Source organism: Cryphonectria parasitica (genome assembly GCF_011745365.1).
Source record: "Cryphonectria parasitica EP155 unplaced genomic scaffold M406scaffold_8, whole genome shotgun sequence".
Lineage (NCBI taxonomy): Eukaryota > Fungi > Ascomycota > Sordariomycetes > Diaporthales > Cryphonectriaceae > Cryphonectria > Cryphonectria parasitica.
This window is the reverse complement of record NW_024468916.1, coordinates 909,783-929,571: the sequence shown is the minus strand read 5'-3', so window position 1 is coordinate 929,571 and position 19,789 is coordinate 909,783. Positions and strand designations below refer to the sequence as shown.

At 51.8% G+C, this 19,789-nt stretch overlaps 5 protein-coding genes across 5 annotated transcripts; 2 read left to right on the top strand and 3 right to left on the bottom strand.

Moving 5' to 3' along the window:
* Nucleotides 1-323: 323 nt before the first annotated feature.
* M406DRAFT_64675 (uncharacterized protein) lies at nucleotides 324-1,648 on the bottom strand (the record flags this gene model as incomplete). Its single annotated transcript, XM_040924890.1, has 6 exons — nucleotides 324-469; nucleotides 603-675; nucleotides 736-796; nucleotides 930-1,116; nucleotides 1,234-1,445; nucleotides 1,629-1,648. The coding sequence occupies 6 exons, from the start codon at nucleotides 1,646-1,648 to the stop codon at nucleotides 324-326; spliced, it is 699 nt and encodes a 232-aa protein (XP_040772404.1).
* Nucleotides 1,649-4,945: 3,297 nt separating this feature from the next.
* M406DRAFT_267133 (PLC-like phosphodiesterase) lies at nucleotides 4,946-6,230 on the top strand (the record flags this gene model as incomplete). The annotated part of the gene is made up of 3 exons (XM_040917859.1): nucleotides 4,946-5,532; nucleotides 5,781-6,000; nucleotides 6,162-6,230. The coding sequence occupies 3 exons, from the start codon at nucleotides 4,946-4,948 to the stop codon at nucleotides 6,228-6,230; spliced, it is 876 nt and encodes a 291-aa protein (XP_040772403.1).
* Nucleotides 6,231-6,417: 187 nt separating this feature from the next.
* M406DRAFT_108751 (uncharacterized protein) lies at nucleotides 6,418-10,131 on the bottom strand (the record flags this gene model as incomplete). The annotated part of the gene is made up of 4 exons (XM_040915318.1): nucleotides 6,418-8,029; nucleotides 8,111-8,416; nucleotides 8,485-9,798; nucleotides 10,025-10,131. 4 exons carry the CDS (start codon nucleotides 10,129-10,131, stop codon nucleotides 7,135-7,137), a joined length of 2,622 nt encoding a protein of 873 aa, XP_040772402.1. The 3' UTR covers nucleotides 6,418-7,134.
* A 1,398-nt stretch (nucleotides 10,132-11,529) lies between these two features.
* M406DRAFT_266960 (nagb/rpia/CoA transferase-like protein) lies at nucleotides 11,530-13,381 on the bottom strand (the record flags this gene model as incomplete). The annotated part of the gene is made up of 2 exons (XM_040917843.1): nucleotides 11,530-13,096; nucleotides 13,218-13,381. The coding sequence occupies 2 exons, from the start codon at nucleotides 13,379-13,381 to the stop codon at nucleotides 11,530-11,532; spliced, it is 1,731 nt and encodes a 576-aa protein (XP_040772401.1).
* A 1,093-nt stretch (nucleotides 13,382-14,474) lies between these two features.
* M406DRAFT_219176 (amidase signature enzyme) lies at nucleotides 14,475-16,568 on the top strand (the record flags this gene model as incomplete). The annotated part of the gene is made up of 7 exons (XM_040915539.1): nucleotides 14,475-14,738; nucleotides 14,821-14,922; nucleotides 14,995-15,039; nucleotides 15,395-15,790; nucleotides 15,877-15,996; nucleotides 16,061-16,196; nucleotides 16,318-16,568. Coding segments are annotated over 7 exons (1,314 nt in total), but the record flags the coding sequence as incomplete, so codon positions are not given.
* Between the last annotated feature and the right edge of the window lie 3,221 nt (nucleotides 16,569-19,789).

The following is a 19,789-nucleotide window of genomic DNA, read 5'->3' as shown; positions in this document are numbered from 1 at the left end:
ATGACGACATTATCTCGCCGCTGCAGAGGCCAGCACAGCTGCCAACATCCTTGGTGCTGACGGGGCTGAGGGGGCCAAATCCATACGAGGTCCACCTGAGGAAACGATGTGCAAGCAGGAACATGAACGACATGACAGCCAAGCAACAGCATAGAATGTAGGGGACCGTTACACCTGTCGGAAATAATGGAAATAGGAAAGATAAATTATCAATCTTTAGTGTGACATAGTTCGCCTGCGTGACCAGCAGCTTCTTGAAGCAGCTGCACTGGGATGCCTTCTGAGTGGAGATCTTGGAAGAATGGCCTATCCCGTTGTGCCTCTTATTTCCAAGTCGCGTCAGCATCAGGATGAATCTTGGGTTCCTCGATGTTCTCCCGGATTTCCTTCTTCCTCTTCCAGTCCGAGCCAAACCTGCTGTCTCTTTCGCCGACGATCTTATCGAACTCGGGCATCTGTTCTGCCTTGGCTGTGCAGTTGTCAGCATGCTCTCTTTTCAGCAATCGATTCGGAACGTCGTTTTGAAGTTGGCCTCTTCCAGGAGAGACTATGGGATACACAAGAGTCCCCTGTACCGGTGCTATGCCTTAGTGATGACTTACTGAAGCTGGTCATCAACTTCGGTTCTCCCAAGGGCAGTTTATGGCCCTGATCGACCTGCCACAGATGATATACCTTTACTAGAATTAGAATATTATGCACATTTCTGGAGGAGACACTCAAGAGCCCACTCACCTTGCCATAAAGCTCAATGACATCTTGCATCTCGGCCGTCTCGGCCTTCTCCCAGGCAGCCCTGACCACCGATGTTTCTTAGCAGTTTTCCCTTTTAAGCAATTCGCACATAATGCGGACCAAGACTACTACTCCTATTCATCACAAGGTCATATGCGAAAAGAAAAAGAACAGAGAGCATTAGATGAACGTACTGAGGCACAAGGACAGATGGCTGAGGCATGATGAGCATGCCCGACTTGACCTCAAAGACGTGACTGTGCCAGAGCTTGCGCTCCTCCGAGTCGAGCGTCTCATACAGCTTGGGCGTGATCATGTACTCGATGCCAATCAGCCGAGCACCTGGGTTAGGGCTGTCGTAGAGGATGCACTGGCGGACATCTGCACGCGTTCATCGTGCGACGACGCCACATGTCAGTCATGGCTTCTACGCTTGGTTCGAGCTACCACCTCTGAAAGAGGGAAGACTTCTTTCTTGTTGAGCCCAGACTAACTCACCCTCAGTCAGGTGGCTGCAGTAGTGGTTCGCCTCGACGATGCGTTTCGGGTCGTCGGCGTAGACATGGAAGGCATTCAGGTGGGCGCAGATGGACTTGACGGGGGCGAAGTCCTGGGTCATGGCCGCGCCTGTCTCGAGGACTTTGCTCTTGGTGGTGCGTTCGTCACCAGGGACCTGCGAAGACTCCATCGTGTGCAAGGTTGTACGTGAACTGTGGTAGTCTTGGCACAGTTTTTATGTCTGTGTAGAACTGATGCTTTTTGGTTGTTTTTCACTGGAGCATCGACGGTGTAAGATTCTGTACCTTGAGAAGCTTCTCTATGTCGACAATGTTTTTGTGATGTTCATCGAAGAAAGATGAAGGGACGACTCAATGTGACCTTCATTACGTCACTGGATCCCCAAGGTCGTCATTTACACCTTACATATACAGGGGCTGCTGCGAAGAAGTTGCCAAGACAGTCTCCGGCCGACCGTCCCCATACAGCTTGAGATTTAGGGTGCTGCTACAGGCTGGAGTGCTTATTCAACATATTCGTGACTTATAAATCTATTCCTAGGACATTGCATTTTAAACTGCAATGCTCTTAGATCGCTCTGCTGAGGTACTGTACGACCTGTGTCTTGTAATCGGGGTTAGGGTTCTTAGTACCAAGTTTGTCTCCCCCTTCCCTTCCTCCAAAACCAAAACGTACTTTCTTACTTAGACAAGGGGAAATGGAGAGAAATAACTAAATAGCTTCGTACCATGTACAACTTGAAAAGAAGGGTTCTCAGAAACCTGCAGCGAGAAGGCATGATCCAGGTCCGCCCTGTCAGCGTCTATTGTCATTATTGCCCGACAGAATTTAGACCATCAAAGCCAACGGGTCTCAGTCATCTTCGTATAATATTACCTGAATTGAGAAGAGTCTACCTACTTTCAAAGTAACCAGCTCTCCTTCAGCTGCTGGGTCATCTCTTGTTCAAGAATGGCTGACATGCCATACGCGACTGTGTCTTTGTACGATGCACCTGTGCAACACAGCTTCACACTGGAAACAATACTGATCCTGGGTGTGAGCACGTACAATGACAGGGTTTCAGCGTTCGAGGTCGAGGCTCGCAGACTCCTGCCATATTTGATGATTTTATTCAGGAGCTAGTCTGACCACACGGAAAATTTTGGCTATGCATGTCCTTGGCTGTACTTGTTGGCATGACAGCCGCAACACACTCTCATGAGACCATGTGACTGCAGCAGGTGGAGTGCATTTCGTGTGGTTTCGGAAATTGTACTGGGAAGTGATTATAGCTGGCTTGGTCATCAAAACAATAATTATGGATTGGTTATTTAATGCCACTTATGCATCAGCCGACGGGGGGTGGACTCAGCACTACTGAAGTCACATTTGGATCACGTATGCTAGATCATTAAAGGGCTACATATTATCGAACAAAGTCAGCTTTCTTCTTTCCAAATCCATGGCCAAGGGCCACAGAGCACCAAAGGGCTCAATGGAGATGCTGAGCTGACCTTCAGGATTATCATCATTGCCAAAAAAACAAAGGCTCAGCTATTGTGTAAAGAAGCTATTGCAAAGTAATGTGGACGAGGTTGATGTCATTGAAGGTCACGACAACCTGTGCATAGAGATCAAATTTGTCTTTTCAGGCTCAAATCAAGTATAAACTTCAGCCAGGAGACTTTCACTTGTCTTTTCAAACATGCCTACTATTATGGATTCTTTGCAAATCCTGATGAAGAGGCTTCGATACTTATACTAGGTAATTCATACATGACTCTTTCACTTTGATTAATTGTGAGAAGACTGTGAAGCGCAGCAAAGATGCCATGAGGCTGTTATCATAGCCTCAGCTGTTCTATTTTGCCCAAATATAAATCCTCAGATGTCGCCTCTGCCTACAACTGGCCATCAAAGACATAGGATCGTTCTTGTTGTCTGTTGTTGGCCAATGATTTGTGTCGCAGCCCACGTAAAAGGCGAGCCTACATTGCAAATGTCTCTCTAACAACATCAACGATCTCAACTTGATTCTTCCTGTACTGCCGTCTCGAGAAGGTGCCAAAGGTATAAGAGTAGCATAAAATCCAAGTCCTCATCACCTCATGCAGCAATACATCAGATGTATAAAGAATAGAATAGATCCGTTAGCTGTTGGTCATCATCCAGTCAATCGTAAAGACTTCGCCGTCGACCTCAGGGTATTATTGATTTATTAGGGGTGGAGCCTCTATGAAATGCGGAGACGTAATCCCGTGGACGGCTGCTCCACATGTCCTCCCGACCTCCCCTCCGGGGTAGCGTCCCAGCAGCTGACAGCAGCCTGTAGGCAGGGGGAATCACATGTGGCGATCTTGTTCGTTGGCTGCCATCTGGTCGACCCGGGCAAGGCATTGTTCGGCAGGACCCGAAGATTGTCAAATAAAACGAAATCGTTTAGTTGTTATGCGCGGGAGGGAATGTTACTAGGATTATGGTAAGTAGCAGTAAGGATGGAATCTTGTCAAGTGCCGGGTAGGTAGTGAGAAAGTGAGAGGGATCGGAGAGGGGAACGGAGAGGTCATCCTCATCTCCCCCCCCCCCACCTATCTGCCCCTTTCTCCTACTGCCCAGAAGAAAGATGGGAGTGAAAGAAACAAAGGGAGGAAAAAACAGAATAAAGGGAAGAACTCGAAAGAGAAAAACCCATGCAATTAAACAAAACTTTCGTTTGTGGATACAAGTTGCCGGCTTTCCTGTCCTCCTGCCCAGTGTGATTTTCTCGACCGATGAGGATTCAATAGTGCCATGAGTCCGGCAGTGGATCATCCCGTCCCCCTGTCGTGCATGGCGCCCCCCGTTCCTCGTCTGCCGTACCCTGAAGAGGCACTACTCCGTCTCGAGGGTGGCCAGTTGGCCAGCTGGGCCTCGTCGTGGACTGTGGTTGGGTCGTATTGAGGCATGATTGGTGCACACTGGTTAGCTGTGGTGCGTGGCGCAAACGTGCAACCTGAGAGGTTCTATTTCTCTGCGTTTGTATTGTACAGCGTCCCCTGGCCTAAATGGCTCCCTCCCCTACGGACAAAGATCCAATCGAAGGCCCCCCCCCCCTGCTGCATAAAAGAAGTAAGAAGGGTAAGAAGACAAGGGTTGTAGTGTGCACTAAATCATTTTGCCCCCCCCCCCCTGACAGGCTGACAGGTTGGCGTGGCTGGGCCTGTGACTTGACAGAGCTGGTGTTGCCATGTGAATTGATGTAGGTCCCGATTGTACGGGAAGTGATTGCAGCATTATGTTATGGGTATTATCGACGAGGGCAAAATTGGACCATCGTGACGGTTTCCCGTTCGCCGTGCCGTTGTCATTTGGTGATCGACCCGCACCGGATGGATGGATGGGTCACACCCAAAGAAAATGGGAAAGGGACCTGAGAGCCACACCACGCGTCACGGTGCAAGGGGTTTCCTCATTCGTGCCAGTCATGCATGGTTTTTATATGTGCATCGTGTAGTATAAGAACAGCCAAGGCCTCGCCTCCCTCTTTTTTTCTGTCAACTCGTCGACGACGCGTTGTGAGGTTTTACTCAAGTACTTCATTGTACTCACTTAGAAAGTCAGAGACGTTCATCACGGCCTCTTCTCTCTTATTTTCAACGTGCACCCAACGTCCATTCTCTTCTGTTGCCTTTCATCCCTCGTTCATTCCCCACACCACATAACTTTCAACATGCGGTCCCCCAGCAGCAGCGCCATCACCACCACCCTGGCCCTCCTCGCCAGCGGTGCCACGGCAGCCACCGTCTGCAACGGCTACTCGGAGCTCTGCGACAAGCTCTACTCCAACGTGACCTTCATCGGCAGCCACGACTCGGCCTTTGACGGCATCCTCCTGGTCGACAACCAGTTCGACTCGGTGTCGGACCAGCTCAGCCTGGGCGTGCGCTTCCTGCAGGCCCAGAGCCACAACGACGACGGCGTCATCGAGCTCTGCCACACGAGCTGCGCCGAGGAGGACGCGGGCACCCTCGTCACCTGGCTCGAGACGGTCGTGACCTTTCTCGAGGCCAACCCGGACGAGGTCGTCACCCTGCTCATCACCAACGGCGACGGCATCGACAACTCCGTCTTTGCCGAGGCCTTTGAGACCGCCGGCGCCGATGCGTATGCGTACTCGCCGGGTTCTACGCTCACCCTGGATGAGTGGCCTACGCTGGGCGAGCTGATTGACGACGGGACGAGGCTTGTGGTGTTTATGGATTATCCTTCTGGTACTTCTGTCAGCTATATCCTGCCCGAGTTCACCTCGTACATCTTGTAAGTTTCAGCCTACTATCCCAAGCATGTAAGGAGTTGTGGCCAGGAATAGAAGAAACAGATGACTGACTATGACTTTTGTAGTGAGACTTCGTATGAGTAAGTAGTCCGTCCTCCTTTTGTGTACTGACATTATTCTCTGCGGAGGCGCCTCCTCGTCCCTTTTTACCCAACCACTCACCCCCAAAAATCTGTAACCTCATCGTCTTCCCCTCACTACACACAAAACTAACCATACCTTGTGCCAGTGTAACCGACTCTTCTTTCCCGGATTGCTCTGTCAACCGCCCCGCTGGTGGCAGCGCTACCGGCCGCATGTATCTTGTCAACCACTTCCTCGACGTCGACATCTTCGGCATCGACATCCCCGACGAGACCGCCGCCTCCACCACCAACGGCGAGGCCTCTATCATGGCCGAGGTCAATGAGTGCAATGCCCTGTATGACCGGTATCCCAACTTTATTCTGGTATGTTTTCCTTTTTTTTTCTTTCTTTCTTGTTTGTTAACTCACTCCTTCTCTACCTGTCTTCCTTTTTTCTTTTCCCTTCCTTTCTTCATCCTCCGCCTTGTCCTGAGAGTAATATTGATTGGAATCTGCCGACTGACACATGAGAAAAAAATCCACAGCTCGACTGGATCAGCGTCGGTGACTTCCTTGAGGTCCAGAACTACCTGAACGGCGTGGGCACGCTCTAAATTGGAGAAGTGGTCCGATATAATTACCCTCTTGAAAGGCCACATGTGTCATCAAGTTCCGGCATCATCATTTTTCGGTCGACATATTGTTAATGAGTAGTGCTCTTTCTGAAATGCAGATAAGAATCAAATGTGATACCCACTGACTGACCTTGACGTTTTGTTTAAATTCTTGTAGTTTTAATTTCTTATAACGTTTGTCTATTTCATTACTAATTTTGCAATTTCTAAGACTTGTCTTAGATTGTGCTGCCTTCACTGTGCAGTGACAAACAAATAATGGTTGTCTGCCACAATACCTGTTGTAAAGTTGTCGTCCAGTCTCGAGTGAGCCCACAATCTTAACATGAGATCCAGCTCCCCTACCTCTCAACAACCCTCCACGTCTCCCTCACAGATTTCATCAAGATTGGTTTTTGCTCTTTTCTGTCCAGCAAAAAGCTCACCATGACAGGGTATGTATTTATACATTTATTTTAACACATATCCAGGAACCTTCCCCCTGATCGCCAGGGGGTTGATGATGGTCCGTTCTTTCATTGCTCATGTGCTTCTTCTTTTCTCTTTCCCGTTCTCACCATGACCAGCTTAAACCAGCCTTGTTTGTAACAAATACAAAAAGAAAACAGACCTGCCTGTCCCTCTAGCCCCTCTTTTTCCTCGCCTCGAGCTCACCTTCTCCAGTCAAGTCGTGTGACTGCTGAGATACTTTTCCCACCTAAGCAGAAAACTCACTAAAAAGCGTATCTTCGTCGCTGGTCCGTAATCATAACACATACACACAAGTAACACCGTGAAATACACCTACATGCTTTTCCCATCAGCCTCACAGAAGTATCTCCTGGATGTACTGATGTCCCAACATGACCATTTCTCTTTCAACCCTCCCCTGTTCGCTTCCAGGTCACAATCCCATCCAATGACACACAGGTGTAGTATAGCCCCATAGGCCCTCGAGCACCCATCTCTCCACCTCTTTATGGTGCGTATGAGCATCAGGGGTAGGTGTTGGACCCGTTAACGTAAAAAATGCTGGGGGAAACAACCCCTGATGGAAGAAAGGGTTCAAACTTCCCAGGTTGGCCTCGAGATCCTTTTCACTGATCTTTTCCCCTTGTAAGCATGTCGAGGAGCGGCCCAGGGTGGCCGTCGAAGTTGAGCTGGCCCCGTCGCCGCTTACACTGCCGCCGCCTATACTACCGCCGCGGGAGCCCTCCGTCGATGCCGGGGACGGCCAGCCACTGCTATCCATACCCAAGCCTGAGTCGGCATAGTCCGAGTCCCTGAATCGTACCTGCCGTATGCGCGCCACCAGGCATGCGAGGTCGTTGAGAACGCCGACGCAGTCAGACGCGTAGCCGCTCGACGTGGAGACGCTGCAGCCCGGCGGCGGGATCTCAGTGAGCGCCTCCCGCTCGAATATCTGCCGCGCCGTGTTGATGGCCAGCGTATCTGTGTTGACCACGTTCGAAAAGACCATTTGGTGGAGGAGCAGGATGACGGCTGCGTTAAAGATGTGGTGCAGGTCCGTAAGGGTGAGCTTGCCAGGGCCGTCGTAGCTCGTGCGGCACCGCTGGTAGAGGTGACGGCCCAACCGCAAATTGCGCCGTGCGGCGCCACTGCACTGCAAAATGTGTTCAGGATTCACGCCGGGACTGTCAAACATGTCCCTGCGCATCTTAGTCAAGTCGCCGCCGACGGCACACTTGACCGCGATGAAGAAAAGCGGCCGGAGCGTCAATATGATGAGCTGCGAAGGGGTGAGATGTGGGTAGGTCGTTAGCCGTGGACGATACCTTCTGGACCAAACCACTTCAACGTGGTTTCCTGAGAAGAACAAGGACGACTTTACCTGGTTCCATTTCATGTGTAATACGCACAGAGCACGGTCTGTCGGCAAAGCACCGGTGGGCTGCGCCTCTAAAGACTCTTGGAGGTCGAGGGGTAGTTCCTCCCTCGGTGGTATATGAAAATCTGGTGGCACATCGAGCGGTATTTGTAGAGCCTTGGGTAGTCTTTCCCGCCACTGTTGCAGCAGGCCTAGCGGTTTGGTCACATGACTACTATGAGTCTCGTAAACGATCGGGATTTCTCGAGGCGCGATATGGTATGTATCGGAGACAATGTAGCCGGCAATCTTGCAAAGTTCGATATGTGCGATCAGGCCGTGTGGAGGTGGCATGCCTCTATCCGGATGCGTTCAGCTCGTTACACAGGACATCAAGACGTAAAGATAAGAAGGAGGAAAACTTACTCTGTCTCTTTTGGCAAGGCGAGTGTGAAGGCTTCATCGGGATACATGGGCGGACGACCCATCATGCAGCAAATATCTTTGCTCAGACAGAATAAGGTCCACACGATTCTCCTATCCCCCTCTTTGTCATATGTGCCCTTCAATCCCCCGGATGTGGCACAGATAGTGAGGGCTTGGGAGAGGAAGAAGTAGGCCCCGTCTCGTCGGTTCATCTCCAGCATGTACATGGCCATCAGGGCCAGAGTAGAGATATCTCGAAAGGTGTGGCTGGAGATGTCTAGCGGGTCCCCCAGTATGCTCCGGGCTTTTGCGAAGAACATCTCGCCCAGGTGACCGTCTCGCCTAGAGTCAGTCGCTTTCAGGGAGTAAATGGTCCCAATGGCAAAAGCAGCTTCGTAGAGTGCTCTGCCCCGCTGTGGATTCTCGCCAGTCTGCACGTCCAGCCAGGCCTGCGGCGTGAGCTCCCCGAAGTAGTGAAGGCCTCCGCAGGGCAACGAGTTGCTGTAGTTCTGCAGGTACTCGTCCGCTTTGGAGAGTAGGGTGCAAGCTATATCCCAGTGGCTCATTGACGAGAAGGCATTGATCTGCTCTGTTGGGGGCGTATAGAGTGACAGCGAATCTGACGTCTGGTAGTGGCCGTGAGAAGCGAGAAACCTCATGCCGGGAGAGGAGTCTGACGAGGCCCCAGTGAATCCAAAGGCCGATTTGAGAGTGTACATGAACCTCTTGAGATGGTCTAGAAAACATGCACCGGAGCTCCCACCCAGCCAGCGCTTGATTCCTCTCTGGTCCTGAAGAAGACTTCCATCGACTCCATTAGTAATGATGAGATGCAGGTAGTTCCGTGGTTCTAGACTCTCTAGGTAGCGCGCCATAAAATGGTTTGGATCAACGGGGGGAGATGCCGTGGCAGTGGTGTTCGAAGCAACAGTGGTTGTCGAAGCAACAGTGGCCGTCGAGGCGTTACTAGAGATCGATGTGACCGTTGATGTCGAAGTCGCAGTCTCGGTCGACGCGTTCGATGAACTGGACTGTGATTCCTCGTCCCTGGCAGAGATGACACTGATACGACAACTGTCTGGATTCTCTCGTATGTCCGCAAGGAACTTCTGCCGCTGCACTGGGTCGGGCAACAGTTTCTGGACGCACTTCTCCAGGAGAGCTCTGCTCGTCTTGAGATCCTCGTACTCGGTTGCGGCCACGAATATCTTCTTGTCGGCGGCCGGGTATTCACAAATCCGTTGCGCTGCTTGGCATTGCGTACACGGCTTCTCGCCAGTACACCGGACGCGCCGAACATTGCAGCCGTTACATCTGGATTGGAATAGATTAGAGGCGCATCTCAAAAAAGTCACGAGTTGAGCCACGTCGATGAAAACAAGACCGATTGAGAGTAAGCCATCTAGAGGGAGGAAAATACGAAAACAGTAACCCCCCCCCCCTCTCCCCCGAAAAGGCCTCCCCAAAAGGCCTCCCCCTCCTTGGGATGGGTGGGTGGGCGGGGAGACTAGGTGGACAAACGAGTTCGAGTGACACTCACGCTGTCTTGACACGTTTCCTCTCCCCATCTTTCACATGAGCTCGACGAGGATTCACACCTAGTCGCCCAGTTTTTGAGGTACCAGCGAACGAACCAGTGCCAGCCATGACGATGAGGAATATTCTTCTGTATCAGTCGCACTGATTCACGCCGGCAGTGGTGCATCACACGAGGTTCGTCCACACTGGGCTGGTAATGAATGATGAAGCTGAACTAGATACAAAGGCTGCCATGGAGACGAGGGAACAGGAGCTGAAGGCAAGAGATTTTGCGGCCTCGAGCTCAACCTCGACGAGTCCCTTGAGAGGCTCCCTGAGGAGGAGGAGGGGCGCGGGGCTGCAAGTTGCGTTTCCTAGGGATGGCACGTCGGCCGAGATATATGGACAAGGCGTCCCTTTACCCCAGCATGCGAACTGTTACCCTCTTCTGTGTCTCCTGGGTGGACTGAGGAATGAGGAAGCAGCTGGGCCAGTTCGTAGAGCACTGCAGATGACTTCTTTCTGTGGAGTACGCCTGGCCTGTGTGCCTTGTTTGCACTGCTGGCTCCCGTCCCTCTTGCCGTGGTGCTCCACGGCTAGGCCGCCCGTGTTGTGTTTGAGTGAGTGTGAGTGCAAAGTACTTTCTCCAATCCCTATAAGCAATGAGATCAAGTAGGCAGTTCTGGCCCTGCAGACGTTCGTCAAGGGGAGATTGTCACGGCCCCGGTCTATTGAGCATGGAACGCAGTAAGACGGCATCAGCAGGGTATCCGGGGTAGAGAGTCGAAAGCAGAAAGCCGACGAGTTGTTGTTGGGCTCGGGAATAGTAACTGCAGTCAGCCATGTCCCCCCATCCCTTCCCTGCCCTGCTGACGCTGCGGGCAAAACCCATATTGGCTAGTCGATTACGCGGGAGCGGGCGTTTAGCCTAGCTACTGCCGCGGCCTCAGAGCCTATTGCAAGATTTACTCCCTGCGTATGTGGGCCGCTAGAAGGATTGCAAGATGTCACCCTACATGCCGGGTAACTTAACCCCAGGTGGTGTGTCGTAGTCCATTGCGCCCATTCCAAATTCCTGCCCGAGAAAGAGTGAGATGTGCATGCCAGCTCATGACCTACATAAAAGGGTGTGGTTGTATAGGGGGTCGGGTCAAATCTCGAGAGGCCAGGGGCGGCCAACCAGGCCACCCTGTGCCCCTGGCTGGACATTTTTTGCAGCAGATCGGACAATGACAGATCTTGTATCTTGTCGCAGGGCGAAAGAAACCGAAATTGTGAGAAATGACAAGAGCCGGAACAAGGGTCGAAGAAGGGAGTGAAACTGTGACAAAGGTCTCATGCATAAGACAATCCCCAAGGGAGCGCAAGGCAAGGCAAATCGAACCGGAATGTTGTTGATCGAAGCCGACTTGCCCCTAAACCACCCCTAACCTAACCAGAGGCCCAGGCGTGGCTTCTAAGCAAGGGTTCAGGCCCAGCCAAACCGGACCCCCCTTGGGCCTGCAGCTACTGCGGCGGTCTTTTTTGTCAAATGTGCCTGAAGAGCCTCTCCTCCTCGGTGGCCAATGTCTCAGACAAAGCGTGTATGTCCCCGATTTCCCAAACGCCCTGCTCTGTTATGTAGACGTGAATGAGCTCCGGAGGAACCCATTCAAAAACAATGTTGCGAATGCCTACATGGGCTGCAGGCTCACCCGGCCCAGGCTGCGTTGCGACAGCATTTTCGCTGCCAAGGCTATTGGATACCGTACCCGCAGCAGCACTCTGAATTCTCTCGCTGTTGTGGCCTGCCAGCCAGGCACGGTACAGCTGAGTGGGGGCGTTGTCTTCCACGACATGCGCACATGCAGCCCCTGAGGGCGCTACTTTTTCGGTCTCGCCCAGGACCACTATCTTTGCTTTTGATGAAGTATGTCTGGCGCTTAGAACAGCTGGCAACGAGCCCGTCTTGTTGCTGACAGCCCCAGACTCGGCAATTCTGTCGGCTCCGAGGAGCACTATGTCGACGCCTTCGGATGCAAGGGCTGCAGAGGCATCTGTGTAGAGTGTCACCTGCAGTTTCGAAATCGGTGGCACACGAGAGTCCTTCTGCGCCTCAGCGTCATGACTTGCAGATGCTTGTGATGACCAGGCCCCAGCGGCCCGTATCAAGGAGCTGGCCAGAGAGACCCCCTCGAATAGCGGTCGAGACTCCAAGATGCGCAGATCGAGTTGGAGGCCGGTGTCAGCAATGACACGCTCGAGAGCATGTGAGATTGTGGAGCTCTCCGACAAGGTCAACATCTTTACTGGCCGACCAGATGCTTCTTGGGTAGCGAATTGCTCGCGTAAGAAGTTGACGAGCGCAACTGAGACTTTACTGGCTGCATCCTCTCTAGCAGCGATGCGGCGGTTAAGCTCTTCTATAGAGGCGGCCCTCCACTCGATGGAGCTACTGCCGCTCCATGTGCCGTCCTGTTTGGCCCTCTGGAACGTCTCTTCCATGCCCTTCAAGGCAGCGAGCAGGGCGCTCAAGATGGCAGCCCCCATGGACTCTCTGCCGTTCTTCCAGATGTGCCATGCAGCAAAGCGGACCTTGGTCCACCATTCGTCAGTTGACTGCTGAGCATCCATTTTCAGTATTATGTCCCGCAGAATCTCCAGAGCCGCGCCGGCCAGCTGGCGGGCGCCACTCTGGTGATCATTTTTCAGCCTTTCGAGACCGTTGGTGAGCACGGCTCCAGCATCGACGCCAAGGTCCTTCTCGAACCACACACGGCGCAGACTTTCAGCCAGGCGCGGCACGGCGCCAAAACTCTCCGAGTCCTCGATGTCCATTGGGTCATACCAGGCCCAGTCTTCGTGCTCCCAGTCCAGAGTGATGCCGTTCTCTCCTCTGCCGCCCTCGCTGGGGTCTTTGAGGCGGAAGGCAAAGGGGTGGATGGTCCACTCCCGCCCTATCGATTCGTCTGGCAGCACATAGCTTTTGCCCTGCCGCATGAGCTCTAGGGAAGATGATGTCAAGGTCGTCTCTTCACGGATCTCTCTCCAGGCTGCTGCCAAGGGTGAAGGATCCTCGGGGTCAATGCTCCCAGACACAACCGCCCAGCGATGACTGCATCATGTCAGCCAGTCACAGAGTCAGCAGGAACTTGGTGCTACGGGGATAAAACTAATAATGATAAAACAGTCAGGCTGACGGGGTGGGACGAAAGCAGGCAACCTGATGCACTCACGGGTAGGTGCGCACTTGACCACTGCGCTTGAACAAGGCAACTTTAGCCCTTGGTTCACCATTCTCTTGGCTAAATTTGTAGAGAAACGAGGAGACAACCGAACGCTTCTGCAGAGGCGGCTTGTTGCCGCTGGAAGCAGCTCCGGACTGGTTATTGGTGCCCATGCTGGAGTAATATGAAGAGCAGGTGGGGTGCACAATGCGAGTCTCTCTTCTCGGTGAGTACAGGCCACAAGCGAGGTGCAGTAGAGCTGACAGACGGTATGTGGCGAGCCTGCTGGGTGTGCGCAGCAGCGGCGTGGTGACTCGAAATCTGAAGCTCGAGAGAGTGCTCATGATTTCATAGCACTTAGCTTCAAGAAGACGGAAATACGAGTGCGCTTCTTGGCTGCATGACCTGGCCCACCACCTCGTACCTGCCTAATGTATGTGATCAATTTGGCTCAATCGTGGGAAGGAACGTGTTGAGGTTGAAGTAACAGGTATGACGCACGAGCCCCCACTACGGTATATGAACAAAGATCGCATGCCTAAAACCCTAACCCTTCTCAAATGAGCTCCCAAGTACCGAGTTATTCTACATTGTTGGTTGAACTTCAACTTACTCGAGGTTTTGGGCCATTGATAAATGTTAGAAATGCGGCTAGGAGCGTTCTACAGCATATCACCATAATCGCCAGCAAAGTCAGCTTCAGTCTGCCAAAGACAGAATTCCTGGTTGAGCAATTTCCCGTGCGTCTCGCCGAGAGGAAAAAGCAAAGAGAATCCATGGTCGCATGTTTCGGGCCAAGAAATCAAAAGCAAAGAAAGGAAAAAGAAAGAGATAGCAAAGGGAGAAACTAAAGAAGAAAAAGGCAATAATCACGACGATTCCTCCGGACCTTTTCCCCCCTTCTCCCTGCCTCTGCCAAGCTGGACCCATAAGGATCGTGCAGGACATGCATAATACTGAGAGGTTGGGAAGCGGGACTTCCTCGAGCCGGGAAGGAGGACGGACACCTTGTCCACATTCACCTATACGGATGATGATAAGACTGACGACGCACGTAAGCCTAGGCAGCCACGTAAACAACCTCAAAAGAGATACAGATAGTCACAAATGCATATCGTTATAAAGTAGTAGTCTGAAAGAGGAGATAGGAAAAAGAGAGGGGGAAAAAGGGATTGGAATCCCGCCACCGAGCAAAAAACAAAACCACGCTGGTCTCACTGTGAAGCATTAAGGTGCCACCATCTATTGAGGAATATGGCGATGTCTCAGAGCCTCGGGTCCTTCACCCTCCTGCAGCGGCCAGCGCACGAATACCAGCAGCTCATGCGGAACGGACAGCTCACTAGCGAGGACCTAGTCACCTCGTTCCTCGACCAGATCGACCGGCACAACGAGGACAGGCTGAAGCTCAAGGCCATCCTGTCGGTGTGTCCCAGGAACATTGCGCTCGCTCGGGCCAGGAAGCTGGACGAGGAGCGGGCACGGGGACAGATCCGTGGCGAGCTGCACGGTATCCCGATCATCCTCAAAGTGAGTGGGCGGAACCTGCTGCAGACAACCCTGGGAGAAGGTTAAAATTATATAATCGGATCGGGCTGATGATGCGCGTTAGGATGCCATTGTTACCCATCCCTCCTTGGGTATGGTCACGTCTGCGGGCTCGTGTGCGATCGCATCTCTAGTGGCCAAACGAAACGCAACTGTGGTCGACAAGGTTAGAACAACAGCTTATGGACTTGACTGGCACCGAGCCCAAAGAGAATGTGACTAACCAAGGTTCTCGCAGCTCCTGGAAGCTGGCATCATCGTTCTTGGGAAAGGGAACTTGACTGTGAGTATATATGTACCATCCGCTGTTGCCTTCCCCCCCCCCCCCCCCAACCCGGGCCTTCTCTAAGTCTATATCACCCGGTGTGCTGATTACAGTACCTTTTTAGGAATTCTGTGGAATGAAGTAGGAAGACCATAGTTGATCAACAACAAAGACATTTCTGCTCACCGCGTTCAAAGGTCTGACAACACCCCCGCCGGATGGAGCGCATATGGAGGCCAAACTCTCTCCCCATACAGACGAGACGATCTCCATGACGATGACCAGCCGGTGCGCCGCCCCTCCTTTCTCTTTTTTTTCTTTTCTTTTCTGCCTCTGTACACTAACATCGAGAGTTTTTGTACAACGAAAAAAGGTATGCGGCGGCTCTTCTGTCGGTCCCGCCGTCAGCATAGCAGCAGGCTTCTCGCCCCTAGGCATCGGCACCGAGACTGGTGGCTCGAACGTGCTGCCGGCGAGTGCGAATGGGCTCTACGGCCTGACCTTGCCACACGGCTCGGTACCCATCGATGGAATTTCAAGGATTGGGGCGTTCTCGGACCGTGTAGGCCTGATGGCGCGGGATCCTCATGACTTGGTGGCGCTTGCCAAAGTCCTTCTCCTCCCTCCTACCAGCTATGATGTCGTCCAGGCGCTCGAGAAGGATGGAAACCAAGCAGCTTCTGGGTGGAAGGGGTTGTCAATCGGGATCCTGGATAGTCAATGGGGCATTCATTCAACCATCGAGTGGAAATGGGGCTCGGATGAGGTGGTGAGGAAGAGAGGAGCTAATCCCACCCTGCTTCTGTCCTATCTGGCTATATACAGTACAAACCAACTAATAATATGCTTTTTTAGAAAGAGAAATACGCCTCAGTGGCCAAGAAGTTGGAGGAGCTCGGTGCTAGGGTCGTCTACCCGCTGCAGCATCCCCCTCAGTGGGAGTCACTCAAGTTTGAGGGCGAAACCCTGCACACAGTCTGCTGTGAGGGACTTTTCCGCGCCAAGCAACATGAGCGATGTCAAGGAGGGGCTGACATAGACACTCTTAGACCACGAGTTCGCAGACGTCCTCGAAGACTTCATCGCAACAAATTTTGAGCGCGACTCGAGTCTCGCTAACCTGGCCGATGTTGTCGCCTGGAACGAAGCCCACGCCGATAAGGCGATGCCAGAGCGTAAGTCCTGACAGAGGAGCATCATCACACAATCCCTCCTCCCTTTCCTTTCCCTATTACAGCTCACAAACCCCCCGAAAAGAGATGTTCATTGACACTGCAGCCAAACCAAAACAAAAAGCCTACACAACCCAAACAGAACTTATCAAAGCCCTCAACGACACCATGACCAGCGAGAAATACGAAGCCGCAGCAACAGGTCTTCGCCATCTCGCCCGACAAGACGGCATGGCGAAGTTCATGCGCGATGTAGACCTCGACATCGTACTCTCCGCGTCAGACGCGTCCTTGATCTCATTCTCGTCCTCTGCCGGCTGGCCCGTGGCGACAGTCCCTGTGGCGAACCTGGCCAAGAACGACCAGCCGTGGGGGTTCTTTGCTCTCCCGCGGGATGGGAGGGTGGATCTTCTGGTGCGGTTTATGAATGCCTTTTTCGAATCCTTTGAAGGTATTGTAAGACCAACGAGACCATTTCTGAGCGAGGACCTATAGGCACGAAGTCTCAGAGGTCGGAATAAGGAGAATGATCTCGATAACGACGGCTGCGGATTGCGCGCGCTCGACGTCCGCGACTTCTCCTCATCCACAATAAGTCAAAGGGGGGGGTTTTGGGCCGGGGTAGTTTTGGGCCACCCTGGCCACCCTCACCGCCTCTTCAACCCCCTTTAGTTTGATAGCTATTACTCAACCAATTTTGATCCAAACAACTTCATCTTTCCAGCAAACCTTTATCTGACTGTTATGAAGCCCTATTCCGAGTTTGAGCTAGCCCAGGCCGTTGAGGCTGTCAGAAAAGGCAAGTCTTAGCGGCAAGCCTCGAGGGAATGGGGTATTCCAAGGAGTACTCTTCAGGCTCGCCTAGAAGGAGGGGAATCGCATAAAACAGCCCACGAAAACCAGCAAAGGCTCTCTATTGATCAGGAAAGAAGACTAGCCGAATGGATCCTGATTCAAGAAAGCCTAGGCGTTCCACCAAGCCATTCAGAACTCAAATACTTTGCTCAGCAGATCCTCGAGGTCCAGGGAGACTCTCAGGCTCTCGGGGTGCAATGAACTCAGGCTTTTTTGAAGAGAAATCCAGAGATAAAGGTCAGGAAGACTCGCTGCATTGCCTCTGAACGAACAAATGGGGCTACAACAGAGATAATACAGCTTTGGTTTCGTCTTTTCAATCTTCCTCATATCCAAGCTATTAAGCCAGCTAATAGATGGAATATGGATGAAGCTGGCCTGATGAAGGGCTAAGGAACAAATGGATTAGTTCTCGGAGGCTCCTCTTTGCGTTCAATTCAAAGGAAAGACTCTGGATCAAAAGCCTGGACTTCTTTCCTCGAGTGTATCTCAGCTACAGGTGCCTACCTCTTCCCTCTGGTGATTTTCAAGGGCCAAACGGTATAATAACAGTAGTTTCCTCTTGATTTGGAGCCTTTTGATGATTGGAAGTTTACAGCTATGCAAAACGGATGGACAAACAATAAAATGGCAGTTGAATAGCTGAAAGAGATCTTCATTCCTCATAGCTAGCCAGCAGACCCCTCAGAAGCCAGGCTGTTAGTCCTAGATAGCCATAGCAGCTATAAAACGAACGAGTTTATGTAGCTTTGCTTCCAAAACAATATCCTGCTTATTTACTTGCCTCCTCATACCTCTCACATTCTTCAACCCCTCGATCTAGGGGTCTTTTCATCTCTCAAACGGGCATACAGAAAGAAAATCAGCAATATAGGCCAATGGGGCGATTCAACTATCGCAGGCAAGCGTTTATTCCTCAGCAACTATCGTCTGGCTCGACTGGAAGGCCTTTCAAGCCAGAATATTAGATCTGGATGGAAAGCAACTGATCTGTAGCCTCTCAGACCCTCAAAAGCCCTCTTAAGCCCTCTTCTCCTCGAGAACAATCAACCAAGCCGTCAGACCCAGTCCAATTCAGGCTCAGCACAATCAACAGCACCTCGTCTTTCCCCAAAAGCCTCCTCAAGCCAGCCAGTCCTCTTTTCAACTCCTCGAAAGGCTAAACAGCTATACTATCAGCTGCTAGAGAATCGGCAACAACTTCGAACGGAACCAGGCTGCTGTATGCTATTCAAGAAGATAAAAAAGGCTTATGGGGAGAGGGACCTCGAGTTTGCCAAGGCATTAGAGGAAAATAAAGCGTTGAAAAGGCAGATTGAGGCTCTGAGGCCTAGTAAAAGAAGAAAGGTTGATATGGATCCGAATTCGAAGTTTGCAGGGATTGAGGATATACAGAGAGCTCAAAACGCAGCTAATCGCCACGAGAATAGTCTGAATGAAGAGAGCGATGTCGAATTACCTACTGATGAGGAGGATTGCATCGTGGTGGGTGAATAGAATAGATAAACAGTATATATATATATGGGTATGTGTATTTGACGAGGGTGGCCAGGGTGGCCCAAAACTACCCCGGCCCAAAACCCCCCCCTTTGACTTATATTTTACCATTAAACCTTCTCTGGAGTCAAAAATCATCGAGGCTTCCTGCCCCAAAATTGCCTACGATGAATGTTTGTTTCCCCACCCCACTCTAAGGACATGATTGAACCGTCCACAGCAAAAGAATCTTCCCCCACTGCCGCTTGTCTTGTGTGATGCCTTAATGATCAGCACGCGCGTAGTGCGCCACAACTCCATAACAGTAACGACTAAGATTCAAACAGAGGCCGCCAACTAGTAGGGCGAGATCTCTTGAACGAGAGCCGAAGACGGAGTCGATCATTTGTCTTAGGCGAAATACAAGCGGCGGTACTGCGGTGCTTGTATCAACAAATGGAGGGTCGCGTAGGAGCCTGCCCTGATTTTGGGGGGGGATTCTTTGTAACAGCCATAGCGGACTGGCGTGAGCCGGAATCTGGAAGGCCGATCTTGATCAGATCCGTTCAGGTTCTGTGGAAAAAAAGACGATGGTCTTGGCATGATCCAAAGTACTATAGTAATAGGGAGAGAAGCGAGAAGAAAAACTTTGGCGTGATAGGCATGTCTCGACCTGCAGGCAATCTCCACTTGCTTCGGTCCACTCAATACAGTACGGCCCCTCCCTCGACTACATGCACCTCTGTCCTATGTTGGTTGATGCCCAAGCGTGTACTAGTATAGCATGTCGCCCTGAATTTCTGTAGCGTCGCACAACATCATGCGCAGAGCAACAGAGTACGATCCGGCTCTCACCGAAGTATGGGTCCATGTTACAGTAGACAGTGTGTCGGGTCCGAGGACGACCTTGAACCCAGGGGAAACAGGGCTGGCTGGGCCTAAGGTGGTGCATACGAACCCACAAACTCGGATCCTATGTACCGTGATTGTATGAAAAGCGACAGCCAGGCACACACTGTTTGCATGAATGCACTCCATGCGTCGACACCAGACTGCATGCAGCATTGGGTTGCGTGCAGCTGACACAACGGTCTCAAGGTCAAGCAGTGTGTGGCTCACTCACCGGCACCCAGTATCAATAGTGCAGGCCTGGATGGAAGCCACACTTGCCAGAACCACCGGTCAGTCACCGAAGGCTTGCAATGATACAAGTGCGCTAGGAGGCTCCAGTTGTTGAAGGGCACATTGTACTATAAAGTAGCTCT